The 10,194-nt window shown below is 35.8% G+C and overlaps 1 protein-coding gene across 1 annotated transcript; it reads right to left on the bottom strand.

Moving 5' to 3' along the window:
- Positions 1 to 549: 549 nt before the first annotated feature.
- si:busm1-57f23.1 (uncharacterized protein LOC368621 homolog) lies at positions 550 to 8,872 on the bottom strand. Its single transcript, XM_033976276.2, has 5 exons — positions 8,775 to 8,872; positions 8,485 to 8,593; positions 2,561 to 2,712; positions 1,536 to 1,637; positions 550 to 766 (listed from the first exon to the last, which is right to left on the bottom strand). The coding sequence occupies exons 2-5, from the start codon at positions 8,570 to 8,572 to the stop codon at positions 668 to 670; spliced, it is 441 nt and encodes a 146-aa protein (XP_033832167.1). The 5' UTR covers positions 8,573 to 8,593; positions 8,775 to 8,872; the 3' UTR covers positions 550 to 667.
- Between the last annotated feature and the right edge of the window lie 1,322 nt (positions 8,873 to 10,194).

The raw sequence follows: 10,194 nt of genomic DNA, 5'->3' as shown, positions 1-10,194 counted from the left end.
AGTAACTGATTAGCATTATTTGACGGATGTGCTTGTTTTCTAATACAAATTTATTGAATCTTGAGCTAGTGGCACTCTTAATTTATGTATTTATTTTGCATTCTGAAACTGATTATGGTAATTGGATGCGGATGCCATGTTGTTGAACATAAAGGTATGAAAAAAGGAATCAAAATCATCCTTAATGAGCGGGGTGGTATTTAGTTACGATTTACTGTTATGACAATTTTAAAGACGCTGTGCCTAATTACTGTCTTAAACAAACAGAACAGAAACTACCTCATGTCAACGGTTTGCAGTGGTCCAAAGTTATTTCACACTTACCCAAGCTTACAACACTTAGCATGCTGACCTGCACATCCCAATTATTGCAAAATAAACGTTTTACAAACTTATTTTGACCTCAAGAGCTGCTTATACAGTATATCTCTGACACATTTTGACACATGGGAAAAATCTGGTACATTTGAACATTTTTTTTCCAATCAACCATGCTAATATAGAACTATTTATATAAAGAATTAAAACAACAACAACCCAACAACAATATTTTTGGAAAAAAGTGAGTTTATTGAGGAAAAAAGAGCACTGCATCAAACATAGTATCAAAAGTGGGAAGGCTCAAACACGACACATGGCGGTGCGATGGGTAAAAGAACACTGGAGATCAGGCTGTGGGCTTGATGAGTTTCTTACAGGTCCGTTCCTTCAGCACGTGCTTGTTTTCCTGGGGTTTAAAGGCCACCACAAACTGACATCCCACACGCTGGAGAGAGGAGACACAACATATTGAGATCATGGTGCTTCTTTTGCAACTATAGTCTGGTTAACATATTCAAATAAATTAGAGTTTGTATAATTATGTGGATATCTTGGAGGAATTGTCTTATTGGTTAACAGTTTATCATTTGAATAATCTAATGATAATTTTTGTTTCATGTTGGTTATGTTCATTGTTCTGAATAACTTAAACATGCGCCATTACTCTGAGTGGGCTTGCATCTCCACAAACCTGTTTCATTTGGCCTGCTTGTTTCCATGGAAATGTTGTTCCTTTGGCTATAATCTAAAGTATGGCATAAAACGTATCTATCTTTGTTAAGAATGTTTCAAAGTATGTTTTAAGTTTGTATTTCCACAGAATCATGCAGGTGACGAGCCACCTCTAAAAAGTTACACACTGTACCTTTAACAAAATAAACACTTAAAGCGGCCCTATGCAACTTGTCTGGTTTTGTTTTGACTTGTTATTGGTTTGCATAATGTTCAACCAAACCAAGCTACTATCAGATCTGTAGGAAAGCAAGCTCGTTCACACATGTAATTGAACAACCGTAACACAGATGTTTAATGTCATACAGTGGAACATTAAAATCTCCATGGAGACAAGCAGGCGGCAGTACCCCCACCAGAAATGTTAAATAATGCACATTTAATCATACATATTTAAATCTCAAATGTATTAAATATTCAAAACTTTTGTGGAGCCCTATGCATTTGTTGTCACAGCTTTTCTATTCATTATATTCATGTACCTTTTTTTCCAGCTCACAGTGCTCCAGGTCATGGTTCTCTGCTTTGAGACACTTAGTTTTTCCCAAGACGACGTCGATCTTGTAGTTGATCATATTAGTCACCTGCATATAAAGAAAAAAAGAAACAAATTTAAAAAAGAAATATATTATGTTGGACTGGAAACCTAGTTGAACATAAAATCAACTTTTTTGCTATAGCAGTGTCCACTGTTCCTCGTCATTTTAGTGCAAACTAGGTCCATTTGCAGCTTTGTGTCGAAAAAAAAGTTAAAAAAAAAAAAAAAAAAAAGAATGGGCTGCCTCAAGTACTATGTGACATCACACAGGACTGAAAAACCAGGGGTGGAGTTTGAAGTGTGGATTGGACCTGTTAATCACATTTCCTTCACGCAGACCAATCACACAGCTCCTTATACCCCTGACCCCGCCCCTCCTCCGTCACCCTCCTCCTACCGCTTAAATTAGCGGCTCTATTTGAAATGTGGTTGTGGGCGGAGTTTAGGTGTTTAGTCATACTTCAAACATTGACGGTGTATCTAGCTTGTCATACTATGAGCATTTCCTGTAAACCTAATTGCTGAAGTGTTCTTTTTTGTGTTTTTTCTTCTTTTCAGTGTTAGTAATTACCGTCATAGCTTTTTTTTTTTTTTTTTTTTGAGCTGATACCGATATCCAATATTTAGCTGATATTTAACTTTTAAAATCCATCGCAAGTCCTGCAAATGTATCTTAAGTTGAAGTAAAGATCGCACATTAAAAGAACAGTATGTAGCCTGTAATTAAAAAAGTCCTTTTAGGTTTAAACCGACTGGATTTTGAAACTCGCAAACCAAAAAGACAAATCTGATGCACTAATGACACCTGCACACAGAGAATGAGGAAGCACCAAAAAAACAAAAGCATCGGCATTAAATATCAGTATTGAATATTGATATTATAACCAATATATAGGACAATATATAGTGGGGACAATATAAATAACATGGAGTCTTTAGTTTGAAGTGTAATATGCTTTAGTCTTGTACCTGGCTCTCAGCTGTGGTGATGGAGTCCAGTCTGAAAAGCCTCTTGCCTTTAGAATTAGAGTTGAACATCTTGACGGCATACTGTGCAGCCTTCTTCACCTCTGTCGAGTTTAGACTTCTCTCATGCCATCCTCCAAGCAACTGGGCCTTCCCTGGCACAACACAAGCAAGATATATGGTATTAGTTCAAGGTTCAAAGAAAATGGTTACTTGGTATATCACAGGTAATGAAGATATCAGTGTCGAAAAAATCCAAAGCTTAATGACCAACTGACACAAGGAATGTCCAGGGTCTACTGAACAGTCCAACTCAGTGTTTGTTACTGGAGTTAGAGCAATGATCTCCCAGCCCGAAGAATCGATTCCTGCTTGGAGTTCTGTCGCAGTGTCCTTAGGCAAGACACTTCATCCAACTTGGCTATGAAAGTGGTGAGTGTAATTGTTCTGTCAGTCTAGTGAGTGAATGAATAATGACTGCAGCGTGGCTCTTTGAGGCTTTGTGGCTCTTATTTTAATTCCTGTGTTTGTTTTACTTATTTATTATTTGATTGATTATTTGATTGAATAAATAAATTGTTAATAGTTAAAAAAAAAATCATTAACTCATTTAAATGTGTCCCTGAGGATAAATAAAATAAAGTGGAATCAAATAAAGATTCATTGTTCTTTTGTTTCTTTTTAACACATTCATCTCGTAAAAGAAGTGATGCTTTACGCCAGATTCAGCTGAAACTTATTTCCATCTGCGGTCTCTGGGTAGGTTAGTGACCACATGTAAAATTCATCAAACTATCAATCCATTTAAACCTTTTTTTTTTTTCTTTTCCCAAAAACAACTTGACATTATTTTACTCCATAATATTTGGGAGCCTGGAAAGTTGTAATGAAACCAACCCGCAGCCATTTTCCAGAGCCAAACCTGCCAACCATGAGTAACTGCAGGTCTCGCCTCACAAAGCAACCCCATGTCAGAGATAGGGACAGGGCGGGTTTAGAGCCAGCGTATTATGGAGAAGATGGAAAATTAGTCAGACTCTAGTAAGGTGCCAGACATGACCTCATAAGAGCTTTTAATTGTGGAACTAATAAGTATTTGTTGAGCTTCTATTTACAACAGCAGTTCTATGGGTGGCATGTATATAATGACATGATTTGAATATGAAGAAAAAAATGATAGAAATATGAGTAAGACTATTTTAAAGAGGGGGTATTACTCTTTTACAGGGTATTAACTGCTAACACATAACATATTTATATCACTATGTTACCTTTTATCTTTTTGAAAATGTTATATTCGCCGAAAAGAACTATCGCATGCGCTCCATTCCACTAATGAAACTACTGTACATTGCATCTGGTTTGTGAAGTTGTAGTGTATAGTTTTGTATCATGGTTTTGTATATTAATGGAAAATTGTTGTGTGGGAGCATAGATGGCGTAGGCTTTTGGACTGAGCATTGAACAAGATTCTACTGCTAACTATAAGAAAGGTTCAAATAGGGCCCCGGAGAGATCACGAGATTACGCAAAAATGCATGAGTGATATCTAAAATTACTTCAGGCATGAGGGAACAACGGAGAAGGCTCCAAAAAGTCGATTGCATAATACCACCTCTTTAAGTACTGCATGCTTAATATGTTCTACTTCATTCAAGACAAAGCTGCATAAGAATCAACATGCAGTTTATAATTTGAATGTTGGCAAGCTATGAAAGCCAAATCAATTTGTGGTAACTGTCTTTGAGTTCAGCGGGGCTTGACTGAAAGGTGGATTAGCCAATCAGGGACATGCATGGTCCCTCCACATCAAAACAACTATGGCTGCTGAGGAAAAAAAAGAAAGAAAAAAATATCACAGGGACTGATAAATATCCCAGATTTCTGCAGAATCAATGAGCGAATCTATGGTGAGATATGCTTGATTTAGTTCAAAATCACAGGCAAACAATGAGCTTCTTTGTTTCCAATGCGGCACTGAAAAAAATAAATAAATAAAAATGGTTGTTTCTGGCTCAAGATATGGTGAACGGAGTGGTGGCCAGACTGATAAAAATACAGAAAAATATCATTCTGGATTTGCCAGGGAAGTGGTAAATACATGCTGAAAGATATATCTGAATTAGTTTTGTGGCTCCAATTTAGTTTGCAAAATAGTGGCCCATAGATCATTTAGCATCAAATCCTTGGCTTTGCATTTTTACATTTACAGCAGAAAAGCTAAATCATAATTTTGAAACAACTAAAGAAATTCTGCACTGATTTATGAGGGTTTAAATGTTACAGTTGTCAGCCTTTTATTTTTTATTTTTATTTGTTTTTTTTTTCTAGCAAGGGACTTTTTCTAGCAAGGGACAAAGGATGAAAATTAGCACTGGCTATAATCCTGCATATTTACAGGTGTGGGATTCGTTCCCCATGCCTCTGTTCTTAATATGCATTGTCCCTTCATTAAATAATAAACAAACAAACAAACTTGAAATGATCACCAGTACTTTTTTAGTCAAATGTAGCGTCAGATCCAGAATACACACTTCATTGACTCCTTGGCTCAGAAATTTTGCGAAAAAGTTACATCATAAATTTGAAACAACTAAAAGTAATTCTGTCCTCATTTCTGAGAATTTACAAGTCAAAATGTTGCCTGTGCTCCAGAATACACACTTCAGTACTTGAGTCTGGTCCCCGGTGAATCTTGGTGAGTTCAAATAGGCGTGATTGACACACATGGCCTGTGCATGGTCAAAACAAATATGGCTGTTTACAAGGAAAAAAGAAAGGAAAAACACTGAAAAATATCACAGATTTCTCCAGTGACGTGACCCATGAGCTCTATCATTTCAAACGTGACACTGAAAAAAAAAGTCTTGGCATGTTGGAGGGAGCGGGGTTCAGATTTATATCCCTCTGTGTAAAAACATTTACCAGACCACCAAGCAAGTACATGCTGAAAGAAATATCCAAATTAGTCTTGTGGGTCCAATATATTTTGCATAATGGTAACCTCTTACTCATCTTGTGACAACCTCTTGGCTTTAAAATTTAGCATTTTACAACGGAAAAGTTACATCATAAAAGGGATGCTGTCACGATTTCTGAGAATTCAAAATGTCACAGTTGTCAGTTTAATGAAGAGACTTGAAATGATCTGAAGCACTCTTTTAGTAAAATGCTTACCTCAGGCCAAATTAAAATGTCAATGGTAATAATCTTAATTTTGTTTTGTATTGTTGTATATTGTGATGAGTGCCATCCTCAATCACCTTTGAATATCAAATAGATGTAAAAGAAAAACAGAAAGAATGCAGTGGTTAAAACGTGCTTAAGAACAATAGCCGCTAGAATGAATCTCATAATGTGTGTAATTTTGTGTATGTTCATTTAATTTATTTATTTCTATTGAGACAGTGCATGTTAATGTACAGACATGATATAACATGAATCTAAACACACCGGATTATAGCTAAAGGCTAATCCATCTGTTGTCCCAAGGGGCTCAGGTCACAAAAGAGCCAAACAATAAAATCATTACATTTCATATTTTTACAAGGAGACAAATTCACGTTATTGCACACTCCACATTATTGCACTCTCGTTTCATTGTACATAGCACACTCTCATTGTAAACTCCACATTATTGCAAACTCTCATTGTAAACACCACATTATTGAACAGTCCTCTCATTGTAAACTTCACATTAGTGAACACTCTCATTGTACACTCCACATTATTGCACACTAAGAATGGACTTGGAGAGTTAGTGTTAGCCTCCAAACATCAAAAACTATGAAAAATCAGGGCTGTTTTGGCAAGTGACAACCACTCAATTGCACATGAGTAACACCGGAGCCTTGTTAGAACACATCACGTGTAGAAGTGTTTTGTGTAAATTATAAATGTTAGTAGTTAGTTCCAAAATTAGCATGCATGCTAATATTGGCATACATGCAAATGACCACTACTACTAATAAATATTTGTTAAATCAAACATTATTCTGGACAAATATGCATAAAAAATATAGCAGCTCACAACAGTTGGACAATTTAATTTTAGTTTGATTTCATAAGGTGCCACAAATCTTGCAAACACTAGTGAACTTTAGAAACTGGAGCTGGAACTTAGATATTGAATTACTCATTGACAATTGTAACAAACACATAAGCAACAACCAGCAGACCCTACAAACGTCAAAATGAATGTTTTTACTTGGTGTCTTATTAACATGATTGGCATAGAACGCAATAATTCTTATTAAGTCATTCATGGAACGATGTATTCAGCCACAAATTCAAATAATGTACGTTTATACACTCCTGTTCTCATTCATCTCATGCATGAAATTTTGTCCCCATAGAAAGTCAATTAAAATCACCACTATAAATGAATGCTTGGTTTGACCATAACCAGTAAAGTGAAAAGTATGAAAAGCATAATATATCCCCTTAAAAAGTTTATTTTAGTGGATATTTTCTCTCATTTTTGCTGCTGACTTTGTAAACAGTAATTAATCATGATTGCAAACCTCTTTTCCAAACCACGCTCCAACCTCAGCTCGGATCAGTCATCTGACTACTGACAGCTGCCCTATACAAATGGCACTGTGATACCAAATGAGTCACTTCACCCGGGCATGAAGTCATTGTGTACTCAATACACAATGCACTATATGTTCTTAAGTAACCACCACACACCCTGGAATGTAACCATTTGAGGTATTTGGTCTTTATATTTTTCAGAGTTATAGAAATACAAAAAAGGTTGAAGTTGTTCAGTTATGTTATGTTAAGTATTTGACACTAGTATGATAGATTATATGTCCCAGTGTTGCCATATGGTATCCCCAAACATGTGGCAGAGTTGGAGGATTAAAGGATTATTTTGCATTCAAAGTGGTTAGCTTATGAAGTTGTTGTTTTGCAGTGATTTCAAATCCGATGGTATTAAAAGTATAACATGCTATCGAGATTTTTTAGCACCCTAAAAATATATAATATAGTATGTTATATATGAGGGGTGTCCAAACTATGACCCGGGGGACAAATGCAGCTAGTTTTTGTTGACCCTCAGGCATCCTATTGAATTGGCAAAAGTCATGAAAGACAGTACTTTTTTACTGCATATTCAAGTATTTCTATCACTGCTGCATCAGTCACATCTCAGTGCATTGTGTTTCAAGACTTTTTAGCGGTGTTCTGGCTCTGTCAAACCTCTGTAAAATGCATCTATCTTATTCGTTATTGTTTTATGTTGTACCCTATCACAGATGATGAAGCTGGTTCCTAGTTTGTAAAATCTTTTCTGACTTTTGATCATTTTTTTTTATTCCATTAACCGATTATGTAAATTATAAAACACTGCATAGTAAAATAAATAAATAAATAAAATGAGTATATGGCATCATTTAAAAAAAATATATATATATATATATATTATTATTCTGATGGTTGCTATTTAGTTGTTGCTATATGGATTTTGGTGATCAGTTATTTACAAAATTTAGATGATTAAATGATTAGTTGAATTCTGAGAAGGTATTGGTACTGAAGGTATCTTGGGACAAATGGAATAGATGGAAATTAGCTTTTGGCTATAATCCAGTGTGTTTACATTCATGTTGTATCATGCCTGTTCATTGGCACACATTGTCCCAATCAAATAAATAAAGAAATATTGTGTATACTGGTTGTTAGTTGATGAATTATATATTTTTGAGTCTATCAAGCTTACCTATGGGTTTAGAATGATAAAAACATTTGGACAGTTACCATAGTGATTAACAAATAAACAAAATATGATACATGTTAAATGGGGAAAAAGAGCCCTAAATGTTGCATTTAACAAGAAGCTAAAGCCCATGACAAAACCACACAATACAAATATTATAACAATACTATGTACTTCTATATACCGACTTATAGGTACTTACTAGGTTTGATGACTTCTTCTACTGGCTCTTCCCCAAAACACAGCAGGACCATGGACAACGTTATCAGCAATGAAATCGGGGTGGACATCTTGAATCCTCCGAGCAAATTCTGTACAAAAATAGATTTTCTGTTTAGACAATGGCACGCTAAATACATGTAAACAACCTCGTGAATCTGTAGCCAGTCTTTCCTTTGTTACAGTACACAAAGAAGCTCCCTTAAAAATTGAAATCTTGAATGAAAACAAGCATGAAATGGCTGTATAAATCTAAAAATAATCTGGTTTTACCTTCTAAGATGCTGCGTGGCTGGAAGTAGAGCGATACTATGCCAGCTTGAAGGGAATTATCTGTCTAAGTATGGGAAAAAGGGGGAGGCGGGAGTTGTCAGACAAGTGCAGTGGAATGTTGAGCCAGTCAGCTAAAGCCACACCCACCGCGCTGGCTGCTGCTAGCTACTGCCTGGCAATGACGACACCGCGCACATACACACATACACATGGTGGTTTAAATGGCCATGAGTCTGGGGCTATGGTCTATGGAGAGGGAAGGGGAGGAGAAAGAGGGAGAGAGGGTGGGAGTGCTACAGGCGATGGGCGAAAGGGAGCAGATGGGATAGGGAATAAGAAAGTGTTTGGTACATACAATGGGTATTTTGGTTGGTGTGAAATAAATGTAAAGTATGAAGCAAATTATACAAATGTAAGCAAGTGGATAGAAATAAAACATCTTAAATTCAGAGATGCCAACTTGATATGTATTATGTAGAAAATATTTTCCTTACTTTCATACATAATTAAGGCATCACTGTATATAAATGACTTTTGTCTACACATTTGAGGCAGGTCAACATGTCTTACTATTTTCTTGACAGCTCTGAGATCTTGAATAATGGGGAGAAAAAAAATCCAATTTGGTCTCAACAATTACCAACAAATTCTACTCAATGATAAATCAAAACCTTGTTAAATGCAATATAATAAAATAAAATAGCCAGTTCAAATCTCACTCCAAGTACTTGTGCTGTCCTTACAAGAGCATCTGTCCTTGGGCAAGACACTTCTCTCATACTGGTTATTCTCGTTAGAGTAAGTGGCTGGTTCAAACTGGAAGGACAAAGGGACAAATAAGAGATATAATAACAGTAGTATGGGTCTACTGATTATGCAAATATATGCGACTGATACAATCACACAGTACTTACAAATCACACAATACTTATATTTATTTTTTGATTTGTGTGATTTTAATGTTGTTCTTATTCTGTAAAGCGCTTTGAATTACTTTGTGTACAAATTGTGCTATACAGACAAACTTGTCTTGCCTTGCCTTTTTACTTTTGTTCTGTAGGGTTTGGCAATTCCAGTGCTGAAATTATCCAAATGATTCTAGGTGTATGGAGTTTAAAACACAGTGGAGCATTTCCTGTATTACCACATGACATCACAAGGTGGAGTGTTTTCTGTTTGAGAGAAGAACTCAGCCTTGTGTATTAAACAAGTGTGAATGAAACAAAACACAATTCCAAGTATGTTTGTGATGAACATTGCAACATAAATCAGGATACAGCGTAATATGGACACTTGCACACATTTTATGTATTCAGTCGCATTTCCTTCATTTACACTAGTTTCATTCATTGTTTAATCCAAAGTCGTCTCCTCTGAGCAGTAGAAAATTGTTCAGTTCGTATTTTGCCTGGATTGTTGC

The sequence above is a fragment of the Periophthalmus magnuspinnatus genome, chromosome 12 (assembly GCF_009829125.3).
Source record: "Periophthalmus magnuspinnatus isolate fPerMag1 chromosome 12, fPerMag1.2.pri, whole genome shotgun sequence".
Lineage (NCBI taxonomy): Eukaryota > Metazoa > Chordata > Actinopteri > Gobiiformes > Gobiidae > Periophthalmus > Periophthalmus magnuspinnatus.
This window is presented reverse-complemented; position numbering and strand designations above follow the sequence as displayed.

Bases quoted from the DNA above. Each gene is read 5' to 3' on its own strand.
- si:busm1-57f23.1 (XM_033976276.2), bottom strand. From the start codon at position 8,572: ATGTCCACCCCGATTTCATTGCTGATAACGTTGTCCATGGTCCTGCTG. The intron at 2,713-8,484 runs GTAAGTACCTAT...GTGTTGTGCCAG, and splicing joins AGAAGAAGTCATCAAACCTA to GGAAGGCCCAGTTGCTTGGA. The intron at 767-1,535 runs GTACATGAATAT...TCCTCTCTCCAG, and splicing joins ACTGTGAGCTGGAAAAAAAG to CGTGTGGGATGTCAGTTTGT.